The sequence below is a fragment of the Nerophis ophidion genome, linkage group LG03 (assembly GCF_033978795.1).
Source record: "Nerophis ophidion isolate RoL-2023_Sa linkage group LG03, RoL_Noph_v1.0, whole genome shotgun sequence".
In the NCBI taxonomy this organism is placed as follows: Eukaryota; Metazoa; Chordata; class Actinopteri; order Syngnathiformes; family Syngnathidae; genus Nerophis; species Nerophis ophidion.
The window spans coordinates 53,507,723-53,531,949 of NC_084613.1; the positions used below are offsets into that span (position 1 = coordinate 53,507,723).

The window sequence follows — 24,227 nt, forward strand, 5'->3', positions numbered from 1 at the left end:
TCCTCACCTATGATCATGAGTTTTGGGTTACGTCCGAAACAACAACATCCCGGGTACAAGCGGTCGAAATGAGTTTCCTCCGTCGGGTGGCTGGGCTCCCATTAGTGATAGTATGGGAAGCTCTGTCATTTGGAAGGAGCTCAAAGTAAAGCTGTTGGTCCTCCACATCGAGAGGAGCTAGATGAGGTGGTTCGGGCATCTGGTCAGAATGCCACCTGGATGGCTCCATGGGGAGGTGTTTAGGGCATGTCTGAGCGGTAGGAGGCCACGGGGAAGACCCAGAAATCGTTGGAAAGACTATGTCTCCCGGGCTGGTTTGGGAATGCCGTGGGATACCCCGAGAGGAGGAGCTGGACAAACTGGCCGGGTAGAGGGAAGTCTGGGTTTCACTGATTAGACTTCTCCCCCTGCGACACAACCTCGAATAAGTGGAAGAAGATGGATGGATGGCTCTTTGTCATATTTACTGTTATTGAATTGTACTGAATTAGATGGAAAAAGGTTGCTCAAGAGTTTCTTACAGGACTTAGATATGATGGTGACTTCCGATGGGTGACATGATGACGTAACAGTCGATGACAGCCATGGCGCTTTTGAAATGCAATGAAACGCAAATGAAATTATTTGGCTGTGAACAAACAGCAGCATTTTCTCATGATGTTAACCATATGAGTTTTGAAGTAATCATTTACCAGGGCGACAATACATGCAATTCAGTCGGAATCAGAATCAGAATCAGCCTAATTGGGCAAGTATGTTTAACACACAAGGAATTTGACTTGGCAGGCTGTGCTCTCTTGTTCAATATAATAAATAAATATTAATAATCAAATAAAAATTCAAACAGTACTTTAATAACTAATATGTGAAAGGCTAATAAATAAGTACATAAGCAGTGGTGAATATAGAGAAAAGGGATGAAACTGATCTTATGATGGGTGATTTCTAATGCCTGACGGAGCTAAGAACATTGGACAATTTTTGACGGTGGTATGAGGGGTCTGCAGTGATGCTATGTTATTTCTTGACCCTGGACAAGGGGATAAGGTCGACACAGAGGATCTGTCCTGCAGTCCTTAATTGTCTGTTGCAGTCTGTGTCTGTCCAGCTTGGTTGCAGATCAAGCCAGACACTGACAGAGGTGCACAGAGCAGATGGATATGTGGAACATGATCAGCAGGTCTGGAGCTGACACAGGAAGTAGATTTTCTGCTTCGCCCTTTTCCTGATTGTGTCTATGTGGCAGGTCCACTTCAGGTCTGTGAGCTGGTGGATTCCAGGAACCTGAAAGTGATCAGAATAATAGTTTTACATGCCATTTTCCACATTGTCTATGCGGGGAAATGGACTCCAGTTCTGTAGATGACAGGTGACGACACACCATGAAGGTGCGGCGGAAAGGGGACGTTTTTAGTACCGTTAGTTATCTCCCAATTACTCAAAAAACGAATTAACATTAGGTGAAATGACTTCCAGATTCATTTTCAGGAGGAAAAAAATTACTTTTTGGAAACTTGTTTGTCAACATTTGGTCATTTGGACGCTATGGGTCCACTTTTCATACATTGGCAAGTTGCGGTATAATTATTTTTAAAGATATGTAAAAATTAATAATACATTAGTAAATGAATAAAACAATAAAATAGTGAGAACAATAGTAGTAAAAATAACGATGTAATGTAAAATAACAGAATACAACTCAAGAACTTAAGAAGAGTTTAAAATGATTGATAAAAAGCCTGATTAAAAAGCGTTTTACCTAAAAAAAAATACTATATATATATATATATATATATATATATATATATATATATATATATCCATCCATCCATTTTCTACCGCTTATTCCCTTTTGGGGTCGCGGGGGGCGCTGGCGCCTATCTCAGCTACAATCGGGCGGAAGGCGGGGTACACCCTGGACAAGTCGCCACCTCATCGCAGTATATATATATATATATATATAAATATATATATATATATATATATATTAATCATCATATTGAGATGTGCCTGACTACAGTAGATATTGTGTGTACAGTAATGTGTTTACAGTACTGTATTTAAAAGAAGAACTGAAGAAGTGGTACTGTAGTTTGAACATGCTATAGCAGTGGTTCTCAAATGGGGGTACACGTACACCTGGGGGTACTTGAAGGTATGCCAAGGGGTACGTGAGATTTTTTTTAAATATTCCAAAAATAGCAACAATTCAAAAATCCTTTATAGATATATTTATTGAAAAATTGCAGCAATTCAAAAATCCAATATAAATATATGTATTGAATAATACTTCAACAAAATATGAATGTAAGTTCATAAACTGTGGAAATAAAATACAACAATGCAATTCAGTGTTGACAGCTAGATTATTTTTGTGGACATGTTCCATAAATATTGATGTTAAAGATTTCTTTTTTTGTGAAGAAATGTTTAGAATTAAGTTCATGAATCCAGATGGATTTCTATTACAATACCCCATTTTAAGTTGATGATTACTTCTATGTGTAGAAATCTTTATTTATAATTGAATCACTTGTTTTTTTTTCCAACAAGTTTTTAGTTAATTTTATATATTTTTTCCCAAATAGTTCAAGAAAGACCACTACAAATTAGCAATATTTTGCACTGTTATACAATTTAATAAATCAGAAACTGATGACATAGTGCTGTATTTTACTTCTTTATCTCTTTTTTTCAACCAAAAATCTTTTTCTCTGATTAGGGGGTACTTGAATTAAAAAAATGTTCACAAGGGGTACATCACTGAAAAAAGGTTGAGAACCACTGTGCTATAGGATATGTATTTGCACAAGACTAAGTGACCTATATGTAACTGAAAAAAATGTATTTATTTTTCTTCTTGTGTCCCTCCAAATAAGTGATGAGTAAACATCAGCTCAACAAAAGAGAAAGAAACAGACAAAGGCATGTGCTTAATAATTATTGCTGCTTCAGTCATGCAACAGCTTGCAACAGTACTTAGAACATGAAAAAGCATGTTAGAACCTATGCCCATGTTCTGCTTCTCATCAGTCCGACAATGGCAGGAGGAGGAAGAGGAGGAGGAGTAACAGTAGGGGTGTTCCTTTCATTTTCATGCTGATGAGGAAGTGATTTCCAGTCAAGACATTTTATTTGCTGCCGAAGTTTGCTTGTGCTTGGTTGAATGGAGTTTTCTGAGCACATCAAGACTGCCAATGTAGAGGATGTTGTGCTCCAACAGCCTCTGCACCCACCAAGCAGGGGCACCCTATGCATCACTGGCCACCACCTGCTCTTCTCCCACCGGGAGGAGCAGGACAGCTCCGGCCAGGTTCTGCTCCTTCTCAGAAACATTGATGCCATAGAGAAAAGGTGAGGACCTTGGTACATTGGGGTCACCTTAATCCTTTTGCATGATCTACTTACCTTACTAGCTGTCATGCAATATATGCTGACACAGCCATCTGATACCTAATGACACTTCAAATGTCTTTTAAGCAGTGTGGAAAACCTTTCGGGGTACTTGGGCCCCTTTACTAATGTGGTCAACAGCAAAAGGTTGGAGGATCACCCGTGTTGCAATGTGTCAGCAAAGTGTTGCACCTTTACAGCCTACAGGAAACATCTTAGTGCCGCTCTTCCTCACTCTTGTGCGTGGCTTGCTACTACTAACAGCTTTTTTTTTTAAACAGCTATAAAGCTTGCAACGGAAGCTCCATGTAACAATGCTGTGCAAAGCAATTTTTTTTCCACTAAAACATGACACATCGAACAGGGGCTTGTTACCATTGTTTTACTGTGTGTTTGGTGGTTTAGGGCTTCTGGATCTTCAGGGACTATCATCATCAAATGTAAAGATCTGTTTGTACTTCAGCTTGACATCCCAGGCATGGAGCAGTGCCTCAACATTGCACAATCTATTGAGGTGCAATACATTATTGCCATTAGACTATCTTGCGCCACACTGTACCAAGAGCTTGAAATCTGTTTCACAACATTATTTTTCTTTGCTTTCTACAGACCCTTTCCTGTCTGGACTGTGTGGCGGACATGTACCCCTTCTTCTACAGACCATGTGATGCCATCTTCTGCGACCAGTGGGGCCTCTCCAACCCTGAGAAGCATTACACTGAAATGGAGGAGCTGGTACTATAGAAAGTACACACACACACACACACACACACACACACACACACACACACTGCGGGCCTAATCTAAACAGCGTGTGCAAGCTATACAATTGTGTGTACTATTCGTGGACGTGTTGAGTGTGATTTACCAAGGCAGCATGTACATTTGATAACAGGTGCAAAAGTGGTGTAGACCACCTTATTTAAATGACGTTTTAAAGATTAAGATTATTTTATTTCAAAGGGGACAATGCATTTTCATGAAAACACATGACTACACATGGTTAAAAAAAGCCAGAATTAGCCAGAAGGCTAGTTTTTATCTGTAGACCCCTTTGCGTGTACTACGTGGCTTGCACCATGGAGACATTCATTTATTGCACATTCATGCTATCATGCTCCAACCTGTGGCGTTTTGTTATGATTTGAAACAGGCAGCAGACAACTATAATGTGTACAACTTTTTCTGGGCATTTTAGAAGCAGTCCTGCAGGGCATCTACATTCGAACCAACATGCATATTGCATATACAGTATATGAAAAAAATGAATGTAATGGAAAAAAGAAACACCAGCAGACACCAAAACGCATCAATCAAATTTGTTGTAATCAGCCCCTTAAAGGACTACTGAAACCCACTACTACCCACCACGCAGTCTGATAGTTTATATATCAATGATGAAATATTAACATTGCAACACATGCCAATACGGCCTTTTTAGTTTACTAAATTACAATTTTAAATTCCCCGGGAGTTTCGTCTTGAAAACGTCGTGTAATGATGACGTGTACGCAAGACGTCACGGGTTTTAAGGAAGTATGAGCGCTACGCACACACACAGCTAAATGTCGTCTGCTTAAACGGCATAATTACACAGTATTTTGGAGATCTGTGTTGCTTAATCTTTTGCAATTTATTCAATTAATATTGGAGAAGTCACAGTAGAAAGATGGAGTTGGGAAGCTTTAGCCTTTAGCCACACAAACACACGGTGATTCCTTGTTAAAAATTCCCGGAGGTGAAAATGTACTATGGATAAGAGCGCGGTCAAGCGAACATGAATCCAGACCAAATGTCAACCAGCAGGTTTCGGTGAGAACATTGTGGTTAAAAAGTCGCTTCTTACCGGAGAAAAGCTGAGCTTTGGCTGTCCTTAAAGCTGCTGTCGACTTCCCTGAGACATTGGCGTCAAGACACCCGTGGACGTACACCTCCGACTATCAGGTACTATTTAACTCACTAAAACACTAGCAACACAATAGAAAGATAAGGGATTTCCCAGAAATATCCTAGTAAATGTGTTTAAATCCGTCACAAAGCATTTGCAGTTTTTTTTAACTCGTTTTTTTTTTTTTCTTCTAGTCCGTTGCTATGAATATCCTCAAACACAAATCTTTCATTCTCGCTCAAATTAATGGGTAAATTGTCGTTTTCTTGGTCTGAATAGCACTTTTTGCTCGAGGCTCCCATTAAAAACAATGTGAATATGTGAGGATCCCCCACACTTGACCTCATCGTCTGCGACTTCCCGTAGAGGCAGGGCTTTTCTCTTAGCACCGACAGTTGCGAACTTTATCGTCGATGTTCTCTACTAAATCCTTTCAGCAAAAATGTGGCAATATCGCAAAGTGATCAAGTATGACACATAGAATGGACCTGCTATCCCCGTTTAAATAAGAAAATCTAATTTCAGTAGGCCTTTAACACTTAACACTTTTTTTGGAATGTTGCCAATTGTTCACAATCATTATGAAAGACAAGAAGACAAAAGTTTTTCTTTTTCTTTTTGTATTCTAACACGTACAAGTCGGCTCTTTCTAGGTGGCTGGCGATGCAGCTAATGGGAGCCATCAATTCCACCTCTAATTCACTTGAAAAATGCATTCAAAACCATCACCAATACTTCATTTATGTTCCATAACCTGTATAATAACCAAGCTGTAGCGACATTGTTGCTGTAAGAGTGAACAATGAGGAACTATTTTACTATTGAAGTATACATCAGCACGCGACAGTATAAGCTGTAAAAGCTAACTACAGCGAGAGATAGCTTTTATGTCAGCACGAAACACGTTTGAGTTTGTATGGCACAACACATTGCGTTAAGACACCAATCGATACTGACTGAAAACATGAACAATAGGGCTGCGAATCTTTGGGTGTCCCATGATTCGATACAATATTGATTCTTGGGGTTGCGATTCGATTATATATCGATTTTTTTCGATTCAACGCGATTCTCGATTCAAAAACAATATTTTTCCGAATCAAAATGATTCTGTATTCATTCAATATATAGGATTTCAGCAGGATCTACCCCAGTCTGCTGACATGCTAGCAGAGTAGAAGATTTTTTTTAAAAAGCTTGTATAATTGTAAAGGACAATGTTTTATCAACTGATTGCAATAATGTACATTTGTTTTAACTATTAAACGAACCAAAAATATGACTTATTTTATCTTCGTGAAAACATTGGACACAGTGTGTTGTCAAGCTTATGAGATGCGATGCAAGTGTAAGCCACTGTGACACTATTGTTCTTTTTTTATTGTTATAAATGTGAAGTGAAGTGAATTATATTTATATAGCGCTTTTCTCAAGTGACTCAAAGCGCTTTACATAGTGACACCCAATATCTAAGTTACATTTAAACCAGTGTGGGTGGCACTGGGAGCAGGTGGGTAAAGTGTCTTGCCCAAGGACACAACGGCAGTAACTAGGATGGCACAAGCGGGAATCGAACCTGCAACCCTCAAGTTGCTGGCACGGCCACTCTAACAACCGAGCTATGCCGACCCGATATGTCTAATGATAATGTCAATGGGGGATTTTTCATCACTGCTATGCTGAAATTATAACTAATATTGATACTGTTGTTGATAATATTCATTTTTGTTTCACTACTTTTGGTTTGTTCTGAGTCGTGTTTGCGTCTCCTCTCAATTGCTCTGTTTATTGCAGTTTTGAGTGTTGCTGGGTCAGGTTTGGTTTTAGAAATGGATTGCATTGTTATGGTATTGCTGTGTATTATTTTGTTGGATTGATTAAAAAAAAGGAAAAAAAAAGAAAAGAAAAAAGAAAAAAAGATTTGTTTCGTATTCGAATCAATTTTCTCCCATACCCCTAATGAACAATCATTGTACAGTATCTGTAAAGTAATAGCCCATATTTAATGTTTTGTTTTTGTACACAGCTAGCCAGACAGCATATGCACATATAAAGTGTGAATCACTTGATGAACGGTTGTCTCTTTGGTCTACCTGGCCCGGGAAGTTTTTTCTAGTTTATTTGGGGCAAGCACGCCATTTATGTCGAAATAACTTGTCTCCAAATTCCACATTTGCAGTTTCGAGTGGCTTTCAAGGCGTGGCGCAGTGGGAAAGTGGCCATGTGCAACCCGAGGGTCCCTGGTTCAATCCCCACCTAGTACCAACCTCGTCACATCCGTTGTGTCCTTGAGCAAGACACTTCACCCTTGCTCCTGATGGGTGCTGGTTAGCGCCTTGCATGGCAGCTCCCCTCATCAGTGTGTGAATGTGTGTGTGAATGGGTAAATGTGGAAGTATTGTCAAAGCGCTTTGAGAACCTTGAAGGTAGAAAAGTGCTGTACAAGTACAACCCATTTATCATTCATCACTCTATCGGCTTCCGTCTGGTCCAACATTTCATCCTCTTCTTTGTGCTCGCTTATAAAAGCAGTACTTAATCCTTCATTCATTCAGCTTAAAAAAAGATGAGGTTGTGAATCCTCATTTGTCCAAAAATAGTCGTCTTTGTTGTTTCTTACCAAGTCTGCTATGATTAGAACACACACAAGGGTTTTGTATCCGGAAGTAAGAACATACATTTGTTGCTGGAAGTCAGACGTGCGATGCTATGGAAGAACAAATCAATGCGCGGAAGAAGTCAGTCAATGATCAAAATACGGTAAATGTTGCACATGTTAGATCTTGTTATGAACATGTATGTTACTACATTTTATATAGACTTGCAGTGTGTATATAAAATGTTGATGGAGGGTTTTAAAGATTTTTAGAGGGCTTTGAAGACTACAATAATGACTCCCATTAGCTGCGTCTGCCAAGTGTTTTGTTTAATCATATTTGAAATACTGAAATAAAAAAAGTTCTTGTCTTTTGTAATGATTGTGAACAAAAGACAAAATTCCCCAAAAAAGTACAATTCCCTTTTAATAAAATCATAAAATGATGTTGCTGAATAGATGATATGTGTAATATTTTGTATTTTTGACAGACCTTCTATGTTGATAAGAATACGTGGGACGGAGCTTTAATGACACCACCTCCTTTCTCACAGCTATTCCTGCGCAACTGCCAGTTTGCACATTCTTTCTAGACAAACTAAATATAGACACAAAACAGCTCCTGCGATACAATTTTTGTCTTGATAGATCACACTACATGTGCTAAACAATTATACGTGAATTTCTCCTGCCAGTAACGTTAGCGCTATGATGATCAGCATATATTCTGCACATTCATGAAGACAGGGACCCTCAATAGATTGTGCTCCCTATTTTTGCTTACTTAAGAGACACAATCCTCTGTGCACAAGTGTAGTAGATCAGCTTTGCGTGTGCTATCAATTTTGCATGTGTTTTAATACACACAAACTGTTAGTAGATCAGGTTATACTGTATGTCTTTTAGGCAACTGTGAACCAACAATCTCATTACAGGAAGGTGCTGGGGAAAATGGAAATAGTAGGGGTCAAAATTCAGGACATGCCTTGTTCCAAAGATTAAGGTTTTCACATACCACACAATGTGCTGCGTTTCATAATATGCTCTAAATCTACAAACATGCTTTTTTCTGAATTGCTCATCATCAAAACACTTTATATTAAATTCAAAGTGATGGCTTGAAAAGTGCATTCCTCTCATTTTCAAAGTTATTTTAACAAAGAGATGTGCTATCACAGATATGCTGACACATTGTGATAACCAACCCCATCAGGACCACGGCTGTCACACATTAAGGGGTTGATTGTTATTTAAATTGATAGGAAACCTAACCTTCATCCGGCCTGGTCAGCCCGTTGATTTATTTGAGCACTGCTGCCATATATCTGGATGCTGGTCTATTGTTCAAGCAGGAATAAAGACAACAATACTGGAAGCCTCCTTGTCCCACAATTTGAGAAGGACTGATTTAATGCATTGCAAAGAAAACCACGCAAGAAAAACATGACCAGGAAACACATTTTTATGCGTGCTATAGTTTAGGCTAGGTTACTTCATTAGTACAAACCCCGTTTCCATATGAGTTGGAAAAATATGTTAGATTTAAATATAAAAGGAATACAATGATTTGCAAATCATTTTCAACCCATATTCAGTTCAATATGCTAAAAAGACCACGTATTTGATGTTCAAGCTGATTAACTTTTTTTGTTGTTGCAAATAATCATTAACTTTAGAATTTGATGCCAGCAACACATGACAAAGAAGTTGGGAAAGATGGCAATAAATACTGATAAAGTTGAGGAATGCTCATCAAACACTTATTTGGAACATCCGACAGGGGTGCAGGCTAATTGGGAACAGGTGGGTGCCATGATTGGGTATAAAAACAGCTTCCCAAAAAATGCTCAGTCCTTCACAAGAAAGGATGGGGTGAAGTACACCCCTTTGTCCACAACTGCGTGAGCAAATAGTCAAACAGTTTTAGGTCTCCGCTGTCGTATTTTACGCTTTTCGATGGGAAACAGGTCTGGACTGCAGGGGGGCCAGGATAGTACCCGCACTCTTTTTTTACGAAGCCATGCTGTTGTAACACGTGCTGAATGTGGCTTTGCATTGTCTTGCTGAAATAAGCAGGGGCGTCCATGAAAAAGACGGCGCTTAAATGGCAGCATATGTTGTTCCAAAACCTGTATGTACCATTTAGCATTAATGGTGCCTTCACAGATGTGTAAGTTACCCATGCCTCTGGCACTAATGCACCCCCATACATCACAGATGCTGGCTTTTGAACTTTGCGTCGTTAACAGTCCGGATGGTTCGCTTCCCCTTTGGTCCGGATGACACGATGTCGAATATTTCCCCCAAAAATTAGAAATGTGGACTTGTCAGACCACAGAACACTTTTCCACTTTGCATCAGTCCATCTTAGACGATCTCGGGTCAAGAGAAGCCGGCGGCATTTCTGGATGTTGTTAATGAATGGCTTTCGCTTTGCATAGTAACGCTTTAACTTGCACTTACAGATGTAGCGACAAACTGTATTTAGTGACAGTGGTTTTCTGAAGTGTTACTGAGCCCATGTGGTTATGTCCTTTAGAGATTGATGTTCTGTTTTGATACAGTGCCTTTCGAGAGATCGAAGGTCACGGTCATTCAATGTTGGTTTCCGGCCATGCCGCTTAGGTGGAGTGATTTCTCCAGATTTTCTAAACCTTTTGATGATATTATGGACCGTAGATGTTGAAATCCCTAAATTTCTTGCAATTGCTCTGGCCCTGGCTCCGCTGTGAGAATCTCCTTCTTCTTCTGGAACGCATTATCATGAATACTGTCTCATATGAACTCTGTGTCCTGTCTTGAATATGGGTTGAAAAGGATTTGCAAATCATTGTATTCCTTTTTTATTTACAAACTCTGTTTCCATATGAGTTGGGAAATTGTGTTAGATGTAAATTTAAACGGAATACAATGATTTGCAAATCCTTTTCAACCCATCATCAATTGAATGCACTACAAAGACAAGATATTTGGTGTTCAAACTCATAAACTTCATTTTTTTTTGCAAATAATAATTAACTTAGAATTTCATGGCTGCAACACGTGCCAAAGTAGTTGGGAAAGGGCATGTTCACCACTGTGTTACATCACCTTTTCTTTTAACAACACTCAATAAACATTTGGGAACTGAGGAAACTAATTATTGAAGCTTTGAAAGTGGAATTCTTTCCCATTTTTGTTTTATGTAGAGCTTCAGTCGTTCAACAGTCCGGGGTCTCTGCTGTCGTATTTTACGCTTCATAATGCGCCACACATTTTCGATGGGAGACAGGTCTGGACGGCAGGCGGGCCAGGAAAGTACCCGCACTCTTTTTTTACGAAGCCGCGCTGTTGTAACAATTGTCTTGCTGAAATAAGCAGGTGCGTCCATGACAACGTTGTTTGGATGACAACATATGTTGCTCCAAAACCTGTATGGACCTTTCAGCATTAATGGTGCCTTCACAGATGTGTAAGTTACCCATGCCTTGGGCACTAATACACCCCCATACCATTACAGATGCTGGCATTTGAACTTTGCACATATAACAATCTGAATGGTTATTTTCCTCTTTGTTCTGGAGGACACCACAACTTTTGTGTCCAAATATAATTTGAAATGTGGACTCGTCAGACCACAGAACACCTTTCCACTTAGCATCAGTCCATATTAGGTAAGCTCGGGCCCAGCCAAGCCGGCGGCGTTTCAGGATATTGTTGATGAATGGGTTTGGCTTTGCATAGTAGAGTTTTAACTTGCACTTTCAGATTTAGCGACCAACTGTAGTTACTGACAGTGGTTTTATGAAGTGTTCCTGAGCCCATGTGGTGATATCCTTTACACACTGATGTCGGTTTTTGATGTAGTGCCGCCTCAGGGATTAAAAGTCCGTAATATAATCACTTACATGCAGTGATTTCTCCAGATTTTCTGAACCTTTTGATGATTTTATGGACCGTAAATGGTAAAATCCCTAAATCCTTTGCAATAGCTCATTGAAAAATGTTGTTCTAAAACTGTTCGACAATTTGCTTACAAAGTGGTGACACTCACCCCATCCTTGTTTGTGAATTACTTCCCATTTCATGGAAGCTGCTTTTATACCCAATTATGGCACCCAACTGTTCTCAATTAGCCTGCACATCTGTGGGATGTTCCATATAAGTGCTTGATGAGCATTCCTAAACGTTATCAGATTTTATTGCCACCTTTCCCAATTTCTTTGTCAAGTGTTGCTGTCATCAAATTCTAAAGTTAATGATTATTTGCAAAAAAAATGTTTATCAGTTCGAACATCAAATATGTTGTCTTCATAGCATATTCAACTGAATATGGGTTGAAAATGATTTGCAAATCACTGTATTCTGTTTATATTTACATCTAACACCATTTCGCAACTCATATGGTAACGGGGTTTGTATAAAGGACTTAAATAAACAAAATTGAATAAACATGTCTGTCTCCACTATTTTTGCACATACTACGCAAATATAAAACGGAAAGCTTTCAGTTATTTTTAAAACAATTTAAATTTCTTGTTTGTAATGGTTTTTTAATCTTCATCAATTACTTCAAGTTATTACAGTATGTCTCTATAAACATACTGTATAGATGTTATTTTTTTTCATTTTATTAATTTTAGCCAAAGGGGGCACATTTAAATTTTTATCTCTCACTTGTTATTACATATGTAGGCCAGAGGGGGGGCAGTTAAATTTTTTACACACACTTGTTATTTTATATGTTGACCAGAGGGAGAATACTTTTGAAACTGACACACGGTCAATTTGAAAAAGCCCTCCTTTTTGGGACCACCCTAATTTTTATAGAAGTCGCCACCAGGGGTACAAATTAAACATTCTCTATTAGTTGCAGAGGGTTACCGAATTGGAACCATGATGTGACGGGTTGGTCGCATGGTGATGCGGGTTTCGTTCTCCCAAGGATGCAGTCGGGCTTCGGACACAGCGTGCAGGTAGGAAAATTGATTTATTAAGAAATAAAACAGACTTTGATAAAACTAACAGAAATAGCATGGGAGCTAGAAAACAAATAAGGCTTAGCATGGAAGCTAGCATAAACAGAACCGTTAACAGAAGTCGTCACTTGTTGCGTGTAGCAAATTAGGAAGCAAGAAAGAATGAACAGAGAAGGCAGGCTTAAATAAAGACAGTCATCACAACACAGGTGCGCGTCAGGAGCAAGTGGCAGGTGAAAACAATGAGCATCCATGGAAACAAACAGAGGCGCACAAACCGGAACCAAATGAGTCCAAAACAAACAGAAAACACCAAAAGACTCAAACATCTAAGTAATAATATGATCCGGGCGGCGGATCAGAACAGGACAGCCCCCCGCCCTTAACCTCCGAAATGCCCGCAGCGAGAGAACTTCTTTTTGCTTGCTTCCTACTGTGATGCGTTGGTCGCTTGTTGATGGAGGTTTCGTTCTCCCAAGGATGCAGTCGGGCTTCGGACACGGCTTGCAGGTGGGAAAAATTATTTATTAAGAAATAAAACAGACATTGACAAAACTAACAGAACTAGCATGGGAGCTACAAAACAAATAGGGCTTTGCATGGAAGCTAGCATAAACAGAACCAGGAACAGAAGTCGTCACTTGTTGCGTGTAGCAAATTTGAAAGCAAGAAAGAATGAACGGAGAAGGCAGGCTTAAATTAAGACAGTCATCACAACACAGGTGTGCGTCAGGTGAAAACAATGAGCAACCATGGAAACAAACAGAGGCGCACAAACCGGAACTGAATGAGTCCAAAACAAACAGAAAACACCAAAAGACTCAAAAATCTAAATAATAATATGATCCGGGCAGCGGATCATATTATTATGATCCGCTGCCAATTAACCTCCGAAATGCCGGCAGCGAGAGAACTTCTTTTTGCTTGCTTCCTACTGTGACGCGTTGGTTGCATGGTGATGCTGGTTTCGTTCTCCCAAGGATGCAGTTGGGCTTCGGACACAGCTTGCAAGTAGGAAAAATTATTTATTAAGAAATAAAACAGACGTTGACAAAACTAACAAAACTAACAGAGGTGCACAAACCGGAACCGAATGAGTCCAAAACAAACAGAAAACACCAAAAGACTCAAAAATCGAAATAATAATATGATCCGGGCGGCGGATCATAACTCATGATTTCGGTCCTAACTTGATCACCGGTCCTCATATGGAAAGTACTTTTTTCTTGTTGGTGTCTCAAGAATGGTAGAAATACAAGAACACACACACACACACACACACACACACACACACACACACACACACACACACACACACACACACACACACACACACACACACACACACACACTCACACACATGCACTTACGCACGCACACGCACACGCACACACACGCTCAGACACACACACACACACACATAGGTGTAGCTCATAATGTAATGACTTGCTCTTTGTCCCATTTCGGACATTTATTTTTGAATTATGTTGCTAACTATATATAACACAGTGGTTCTCAACCTTTTTTCAGTGATGTACCCCCTGTGAACATGTTTTTAATTCAAGTCAGAGCAAAGCATTTTCTGGTTGAAAAAAAAAGAGATAAAGAAGTAAAATACAGCACTATGTCATCAGTTTCTGAGATTATTAAATTGTATAACAGTGCAAAATATTGCTCATTTGTAGTGGTCTTTCTTGAACGATTTGGAAAAAAAGATATAAAAATAACTAAAAACTTGTTGATAAATAAACAAGTGATTCAATTATAAATAAAGATTTCTACACATAGAAGTAATCATCAACTTAAAGAGCCCTCTTTGGGGATTGTAATAGAGATTCATCTGGATTCATGAACTTCATTCTAAACATTTCTTCACAAATACAGAAATCTTTAACATCAATATTTATGGAACATGTCCACAAAAAAATCTAGCTGTCAACACTGAATATTGCATTGTTGTATTTCTTTTCACAGTTTATGAACCTACATTCATATTTTGTTGAAGTATTATTAAATAAATATATTTATAAAGGATTTTTGAATTGTTGCTATTTTTAGAATATTTTCAAAAAGTCTCACGTACCCCTTGGCATACCTTCAAGTACCCCCATTTGAGAACCACTGCTATAACACACAAACAAACCAAAACTTTCATAACATCCTGATGGCGGTAAATACTGCTTTCCCTTTACACTTTTTTTCAGGTAACACTTGTTTTGTTATAAACGCATGACATAAAAGCCCAAAAGACAAATACTCAGGAGAAAACTATTCACAGTTTGACGTTAAAAACCTAAGGTCCTCTAACCTTAGATTCAGCTATCTTACTCTGGAAAAAAAAAAATATGTAGGCAAGCTCTGGTCCTAATTGTGTAAATGTGCATACCACACTGTAAGAGACATCTTCTGAAATAACAAGTGTGACAACCAACCCCGTTCTCCCCGACTTCACTTGTACTGATTGTTTCCGTTCTTCTGCCATCATTATATTCATTCTGAAGAAAACTATTGCAGGCGAGCTCTGATCCTAATTTCATTAATTTGCATACCACAATGTGAGAGACACCCTCTGGTGACACGATATAACGACTATGACAAAGTTCTCTCCTTCTTCAGATGCTACACATGGACTAATTATTTCCTCTTGTCTGCCATACAATATTAGCATATGCATAAAGAATAAAAACATACTTGGGTCAGGCCTGGATCAGAAATGGGATTTAGGTGCAGAGTGGAGAACAATCAGGCAGGCTTTTATTTTTAAATGATCACTTTTCAACTCTTGAGTCGGGGCAATAAAAAAATGGCTATAAATTCCGACAACTTGGCGATAAGGTTTCACAAAAGGTAAAAAAACTGAAAATTACTCTGAAAGGAGGAAACAAAAATATCAATCTCCAACTACACTAGTGAGAAATATAAGAAGAATTATAAACAACAAAAAATGCCTCAGAAGGATGGAAAACAATAGGCTATAAAACCTCTACACTGGTCCAGCAAAATTAGTAACAAAAAATCCCTCAAAAATGAGGAAAATAAAAGACTGTAAAAATAAACTGAACTCTTCAATTTGAAAACTTTAAAAAAAACTCTACAGAGGAAGAGAAAAAGAAAACTCAAAATATCAACTTCAGGATTCGGATAAATTAAAACAAGACGAAACAAGGCTTGGGCATGGTGCTGGAGATGTACGAGACAACAAGACATTCTGGCACAGAACAAAGGGAGACGCGGACTATTATATACAAACCCCGTTTCCACATGAGTTGGGAAATTGTGTTAGGTGTAAATATAAACGGAATACAATGATTTGCAAATCATGTTCAACCCATATTCAGTTGAATATGCTACAAAGACAACATATTTGATGTTCAAACTGATAAACATTTGTTTTTTTGCAAATAATCATTAACTTTGGAATTTGATCCCAGCAACACATGACAAAGAAGTTGGGAAAGGTCGCAATAAATACTGATAAAGTTGAGAAATGCTCATCAAACACTTATTTGTAACATTCCACAGGTGTGCAGGCTAGTTGGGAACAGGTGGGTGCCATGATTGGGTATAAAAGCAGCTTCCATGAAATGCTAAGTATTTCACAGACAAGGATGGGGTGAGGGTCACCACTTTGTAAGCAAATTGTCAAACAGTTTTAGAACAACATTTCTCAACGAGCTATTGCAAGGAATGTAGGGATTTTACCATCTATGGTCCGTAAAATCATCAAAAGGTTCAGAGAATCTGGAGAAATCACTGCATGTAAGCGATGATATTACTGACCTTTGATCCCTCAGGCGGTACTGCATCAAAACCCAACATCAGTGTGTAAAGGATATCACCACATTGGCTCAGGAACATTTCATAAAACCACTGTCAGTAACTAAAGTTGGTTGCTACATCTGTAAGTGCAAGTTAAAACTCTACTATGCAAGCCACACCAATTTATCAACAACACCCTGAAACGCCGCCGGTTTGCCTGGGCTCGAGCTCACCTAAGATGGACTGATGCAAAGAGGAAAGGTGTTCTGTGGTCTGACGAGTCCACATTTCAAATTATTTTTGGAAACTGTGGACGTGAGAGAATTTAAGGGGACACCTTTAGTCAAAAAGTGATTTATGACCCCTCATAAATCAATGATTTATGACCCCTCAAAGTCAAAGGTCAATGATTTATGAGGGGTCAAGTTCAAAGGTTAATGATTTATGAGGGGTCAAGGTTAAAGGTCAAGGTTAAAGGTCAAAGTCAAAGGTCAGGTTCAAATGTCAAGGTCAAGTGGGTGTGGCTTACCCGGAAGAGGGTGGAGTTAAGACCTGCGGTGGGAGTGGTTAAACCAGGAAGAGGGTGGAGTTTTAAACAGAAAGAGGGCAGAGTTAAGACCTGCGGTGGGAGTGGTTAAACCAGGAAGAGGGTGGAGTTAAGACCTGACAGGGAACAAAGGAGGGTTCAGTTTTTTTTAAGAAAGCAATGTCATCTGAGCAGCATATGACCATATATTTGATAGTTTAAATGTTTACGATCGTTTGAAACAACTTCCAGATTTCGATGTATTGATGGCTGGGAATGTTACGTGTGGAGATGTGGACACGCACGCACTTCACACACACACACACACACACACACACACACACACACACACACACACACACACACACGCAGAGGAGGGGTACAAAAGGGCGGTGTAAGGCTTAGTCATTATTTGGAGCTTTATACGTTAGCGTAAAGACTTTGTTCGATTCGGTCATGATTAGTGAAACGCCTGTGTCGATTTATAAAAATAATAAAACTTACATTGACGCTCCGCAAAAAAGTCGAGTGTTTCTAAATCGTATTCAGATGCCGCCGACCGAGTCTTTGCGTGAGAAATGGGACTTGGAAGGGTTAGGGATGGAGGGATCTTTTGGATTTGTATTCAGATACGAAATGGGGGATATCTGCTTATTTCAGCTAAAAGAAAGAAGAGACGGAAGCCCTTTCTCGATATTTTCATCGTTATCTACCGTGGATTGGGAAGTTTTTGTTGGACACGCACACACACGCACACACACGCACACACACCCACACACGCACACACACGCACACACACGCACACACACGCACACACGCACACACACACGCACACACACACACACACACACACACACACACACACACACACACACACACACACACACACACACACACACACACACATTCGTACGCACACATCGTTAAGACCTGACGAGGGAACAAAGGAGGGTTCAGTTTTTTAAGAAAGCAATGTCATCTGAGCAGCATGTGACCACCCATCTGACAGTTTAAATGTTTACGATCGTCTGAAACAACTTCCATACCTCACGAAAACATATTTAAACAGATGGAAAAAACTATCGCAGAACACAGTGTCACGTAGCAACTGGTCTTTACGGTCGTTTGAAACAACAGGTCAGTTTGGGGAACAAAGGAGGGTTCAGTTTTTACTGACTACCCATCTGACAGTTTAAATGTTTACGATCGTCTGAAACAACAGGACACGCACGCACGCACACACGCACGCACGCACGCACGCACACACACACACACACACACATACACACACACACACACACACACACACACACACACACACACACACACACACCATTACCTCTGCTTTACCATGTTATTAGACATTGGTTTAACTCCATTTAAGCATTTAAACGTTAAAAGCATTGCACTTGTACGACGTTGTAATACTTTTTTTTTTACCAGCCGATGACGACGAAGTGAAAGACGATGAACTTTGCTTAAACGGTCTTACAAAGTTGGAAGATGATTATCGAGGTGTGTTTAAACCTTCAAATTATTTAATATTATGTGTATGTTGCGATCTGCTGCTCAGATCTTCACATGTTTGTTATTTCCATTTTTGTTTCATTCTCAGTCTGACCCGTTTATTTCCTGTTTTGCCCATCACTCTGGTTACTCATTAGTTCACCTGCTACACTCGTACCGCACACCTGCTTCAGCTAATCACCCTCCTTTATAAGCCAGCCTTTTCTGTTCAGTCTTCCTCGGATCCTAATTTGCCCACGCGCAACAGTGACGACTCTCGACCTTCATCTTTGTATGTATATTCTCGCTAGCTTTTACGCTAAGCCATTTGTTTTATTTAATAAATCCATTTATAACTTACCTTGTTGTGTTCATCGCTTCGACGCATCCCCGGAAGAACCAATCCGGCATTACAATGCCACACAAGCGTCACAGTAGGATCCGAGCATCAAAATGTTTTTCCGCGTCGAAACCACGGGAGGAACCCTTCGACTTGGGTTTGTGGTTGGAGCTCATGGCTTGGGAGCAGGAAAGACTTGACTGTGGGCCTGAAGTCCCCTCCGAAGCCGTTCGCGCTGCCCCGAAGAGGCGGGGGGTCCAGTGGAGAGGCCCCCCGCACGGCAGTAATGTTCCAGCACCACTTATTCCTCCCCATGGACACAGCAAGTTTCACCCCGTCCAGGATTCACCCGTCATTACCGGTAATCCTGCTTGTTTTTTTTCAAATCATTCCTTAAGCTGCCATGACACTTTTTCTGACACAAGCGATGACGTCAATTGGGGAACGCCCACCGGTGACGCAACACCGGCCTCTGTTGATGACATTTTTTCAGAAGATTTTTATATTGTGGACAGTAATTCTCATTCCCAACCTTTTTTGAATATCAATAACATTCATGACAAGATACAGAATTATCAGGATATTTTTTCTTATTATTCTAGTCAACCTCAGTCACCTAGTTTTTCTCCTACACCTCCTTTAAAACCTCATTCTCCGGCCAAGTCCAAGGTGTTTCCTCCCTTTTCTAAAGGAAATTCTGGACAAATTAAAGGGGAGGAGTCGGCCCGCCTCCAAGCCTCCCACCACCCTCCCTTAAGGTCAGTCCCTGACCATAGGGAACGGGTCTGGGATCCCCGTCTGGAGGAAGGGGCTATGACCTATAGCTGTGCTACGGAGGTAGCACAGATACTACCCTCTAAACCACAGCCACCATGTAGACCTCCTCCACCTGTTTTTCCCCCGGCCAAATCTCAACGGCCTTGTAGACCTCCTCCACCTGTTTTTCCCCTGGCCAAGTCTCAACGGCCTTGTAGACCTCCTCCACCTGTTTTTCCCCCGGCCAAGTCTCAACGGCCTTGTAGACCTCCTCCACCTGCTTTTCCCCCGGCCAAGTCTCAACGGCCTTGTAGACCTCCTCCACCTGTGTTCCGTCCGAACCCTAGTCCTTACCCAAGTTCTTGTCCGAGCCCCAGTGTTACTGTAAGTCCTAGTCTTTGTCCTAGTCCTTGCCCGAGCACCAGTTTGATTGTTAGTCCCAGTCCTTGCCCAAGCCCTAGTTTGACCGTTTGTCCTAGTTCTTGCCCAAGCCCTGGTATGACTGTAAGTCCTGGTCGTTGCCCAAGCCCTTCTCAAAGCACTAGTGTGATTGTAAGTCCTGGTCCTCTCTCAAGTCCTTGCCCGAGTCCTAGTGTTTGTCTTATCACTCATCATAGTCCTAGTCCTGCTCACAGCCAGTCCCCTAGTTCTCCTCGGCAGACCCCTGTGCCTGCTCCTCGGCTGAAGCCGACACCTGCTCCTCGGCTGAAGCCGACACCTGCTCCTCGGCTGAAGCCGACACCTGCTCCTCGGCTGAAGCCGACACCTGCTCCTCGGCTGAAGCCGACACCTGCTCCCAGTCTGGTTCTCACACCAGCACATGACACTAACCTGGTTTTCACGCCAGAATTCGACTCTCGCCTGGTTCACACACCAGCAGCTTTTTCGGGCCTGGTTCTCACACCAGTTTTGAACTCTAGTCTGGTTCTCACACCAGTTTTGAACTCTAGCCTGGTTCTCAAACCAGCACTAGACTCCCACCTGGTTCTCACACCAGCCTCCGACCCAGAACTGGTTCTCATACCAGTTACAGACTTTAGCCTGGATCTCACTCCAGCAACAGCTCCAAAGCTGGAGCCCACTCCAGTACCAGCTCCAGAGCTGGAGCCTACTCCAGCACCAGTGTCGACGACGGGGCTGGAGCCCACACCAACGTCGACAACAGGGCTGGAGCCTACAACTGTGTCGACAGGGCTGGAGCCTACTCCAGTACCAGCTCCACGCCGCCAAGCGCCGGTACCAGCTCCACGCCGCCAAGCGCCGGTACCAGCTCCACGCCGCCAAGCGCCGGTACCAGCTCCACGCCGCCAAGCACTGCCGACGACTAATACGCCTGCCTCTACGACGTCGCCGTTTGCTTCTACGCCGACGACTCCTGCGGCTCCCAGGCCGCCTCCGACGACTCCTGCGGCTCCCAGGCCGCCTCCGACGACTCCTGCGGCTCCCAGGCCGCCTCCGACGACTCCTGCGGCTCCCAGGCCGCCTCCGACGACTCCTGCGGCTCCCAGGCCGCCTCCGACGACTCCTGCGGCTCCCAGGCCGCCTCCGACGACTCCTGCGGCTCCCAGGCCGCCTCCGACGACTCCTGCGGCTCCCAGGCCGCCTCCGACGACTCCTGCGGCTCCCAGGCCGCCTCCGACGCCTTCTTCGGCTGCAGCACCCGCATCATCCTCGCCAGCTGCACTCGGGCCTGCTTTGGCTGCAGTCCCCGCACCCTCGTCTGCTGCTTCCAAGCCTGCTGGGATTTCGGTGCTGAGGCGTCGTCCACCACGTCGACCACGGGAGTGGCCTCTGCGAGGTCATCCTCCTCGCCAGACACTCCCTCCTCCATGTCGGCCACGGATGTGGCCGTGCCCGGGTCGTCCGCCTCGCCGGGCACCTCATCCTGCGAGGCGGCCACTAATGTGGCCTTTTCGAGGTCGCCCGCCAAAACTTTTTCGGCAGCAGCGTTCCACCCGCCGCCGCCACATGATGTGTCCTCGGTGGATTCGGGGACATGCGATCTGGCGACCCTCCACCGTGGCCTCCCTCCGCCCTCCCTTCGTTTGTGGACTTTCTGGTTTTGGGGAGGGGGTTCAAGTTTTTGTTTGTGTTTTTGAGACATCTGGTATCTGTCTTTTGTTGGGGGGGAATACTGTTGCGATCTGCTGCTCAGATCTTCACATGTTTGTTATTTCCATTTTTGTTTCATTCTCAGTCTGACCCGTTTATTTCCTGTTTTGCCCATCACTCTGGTTACTCATTAGTTCACCTGCTACACTCGTACCGCACACCTGCTTCAGCTAATCACCCTCCTTTATAAGCCAGCCTTTTCTGTTCAGTCTTCCTCGGATCCTAATTTGCCCACGCGCAACAGTGACGACTCTCGACCTTCATCTTTGTATGTATATTCTCGCTAGCTTTTACGCTAAGCCATTTGTTTTATTTAATAAATCCATTTATAACTTACCTTGTTGTGTTCATCGCTTCGACGCATCCCCGGAAGAACCAATCCGGCATTACAATGCCACACAAGCGTCACAGTGTATTCATTATTTAGTTTTATAGAGGATTTGCCGTAAGATCCTAACGCGATCGTTTTAACACAATCGCAGTCTGGTGAGTCAAATGATTCTCATTTTACAAGAAAAAAAACATGCGGTATACAATACATATATACATATATTTACTTACAGATTTTCCGTTTACATCTCCGGCTCGCTCGTCTCCCTTAAAGCTGTCGGGTCCGTCAACGGCCGTTCCAGGCAGAGGAGAAGGCTTGATTGCGCCAAAGACTCCAGACATCGAATCCTTGCTCCGAGGGGAAATCATCGAAAACGACGGTGAATGTCCGACAGGCACCCGCTGTAAGTTTTTCTCGTTTTCTGTAAGCTTTTTAAGATTCTCAGGAGCTTTAAAGAGCTCCTCTCACTCTAATGTCTTTCGCTCAAATGAATTTCGCGCCTAAGGGGAATGGGCGGGGACTGATTCCGGAGGTGGGCGGTTGTTTCCGCCAAGCAACCTTCTGGTTGAAATGGAGTGTGGATCAAGATGGATCCCTACTCTATATTCTTTTATTTAACCCAATGTTTTTAAATACGTGTATAATGCTTTATATCCTATGTGTTGTGAATTCCATCCTACAATATCTTCCAAGGAACCCAAAGAAATGTTACCACACCTCCCGCTTTATTTATTCTATAGATTGCCTGAACTATTTCATAAACTAAATCTTGTCTTGTTTCTGATGCTATGTTTTTTATGCTCATCAATGCACTGTTGGACTGCGAGCACACAACTACTTTCCTTGCTTTGTTTTCCTCTATCCAGTTAACTGCCATATAAATTGCTACCAATTCCCCCGTAAAAACAGATAGTTTATCACTGATTATTTTATTTAATACTATGTTTCCTTGTGGGATAACTGCTACAGCTCTTACCTTTATTTTTTTTTATATAGTTTTTGATGCATCCGTATATATCATATCTCAATCCATTTTTCTATCCGGTAACTATTTAAATTTCTATTCTTTAGTAATTGCATGTTTTCTTTTGGGATTATCAAACATCCACGGTGGTATTGCAGGCATTGGTACTGCAGGACTAACTTTAATATTGTCAATTTTAACTTTATTACATATGTCTCCTATAATCCACCCAAAACTATTCTTTTTTGTTTTCTCTTTTTCTTGGCAGATTGGTAGCACTGGACAAGTCGGATATCCTTGCTTGGATCCTTTTAAAGTTGCCCGATAAACTGCTGAGAGTTGATCTCTCCTCTTGTCCAAAGGTTTTTCGTTCATTTTTACTTGTAATACTGGCACTAGGGTTGATGTAGTAGCTCCACAACATAACCTTAAAGCCTGTGACTGGATCCGGTCTATTTTCCCAAGTCATGTTTTTGAAGCAGATTGGTAAATAATGCATCCGTAATCAATAACAGATGGAATTAAAGTTATAAATATATACATGTATTGTTTTCAACGTTAACCTATCAGCCCCCCAATCATTACCCCTCAAAGACCTCATTATATTTAACACCTTTTTACTTTTTCCCCTATTTTTTTATTTTCCGGAAGGAACACTCCTGAAGGAATAAATAAAGTACTATCTAATCTAATCTAATCAAATCTATTTTGCTGATGTGGGTTGACTAGTTCATATTTTTATCAAACCATATTCCTAAATATTTAAATACTTGTACCTCTTCTATATTTTCACCTTAGAGTTTTTATTTGGAGCTTGTTTGGTACTTTTGTCTTTGTAAAATGTATGACTTTTGTCTTTCCAACAGAGAATCTTAAACCTCAAGCCGTTCCCCAGTCTTGAACATTATTTACCACTTTGTTAGTTTTTTGATTATTTCTTTTGACTCTAAATAATATACTAGTCTTTCATTAATCTTTTTTTTTTTTCCATTACTTTTCCCCAAATTTATAATTTCCTGCCTCTTCCGGGTCTTACCCTGACTTGCATATTGGAATTGTTACCGCTAATTTTCCCCTCTGCCGGTCATTCTCCTTCTT

At 41.4% G+C, this 24,227-nt stretch overlaps 1 protein-coding gene across 11 annotated transcripts in view; it reads left to right on the plus strand.

Annotated features, from left to right (window-relative positions):
• The first annotated feature begins 3,067 nt into the window (after nt 1-3,067).
• The window catches only part of zgc:154055 (uncharacterized protein LOC556036 homolog), a 49,772-nt gene continuing 28,612 nt past the window's right edge, over nt 3,068-24,227 (plus strand). The window contains exons 1-6 of one of the 11 annotated variants that reach the window (XM_061895601.1): nt 3,068-3,354; nt 3,481-3,540; nt 3,799-3,907; nt 4,003-4,128; nt 5,273-5,337; nt 12,727-12,832. In XM_061895601.1, coding sequence (XP_061751585.1) covers nt 3,167-3,354; nt 3,481-3,540; nt 3,799-3,907; nt 4,003-4,128; nt 5,273-5,337; nt 12,727-12,832 — 654 coding nt within the window. In that variant the 5' untranslated portion in view covers nt 3,068-3,166. Of the gene's footprint in view, nt 3,355-3,480; nt 3,541-3,798; nt 3,908-4,002; nt 4,141-5,272; nt 5,338-12,726; nt 12,833-24,227 lie in introns of all 11 variants that reach the window. The other 10 variants (XM_061895602.1, XM_061895603.1, XM_061895611.1 and 7 more) reach the window with 10 other exon arrangements.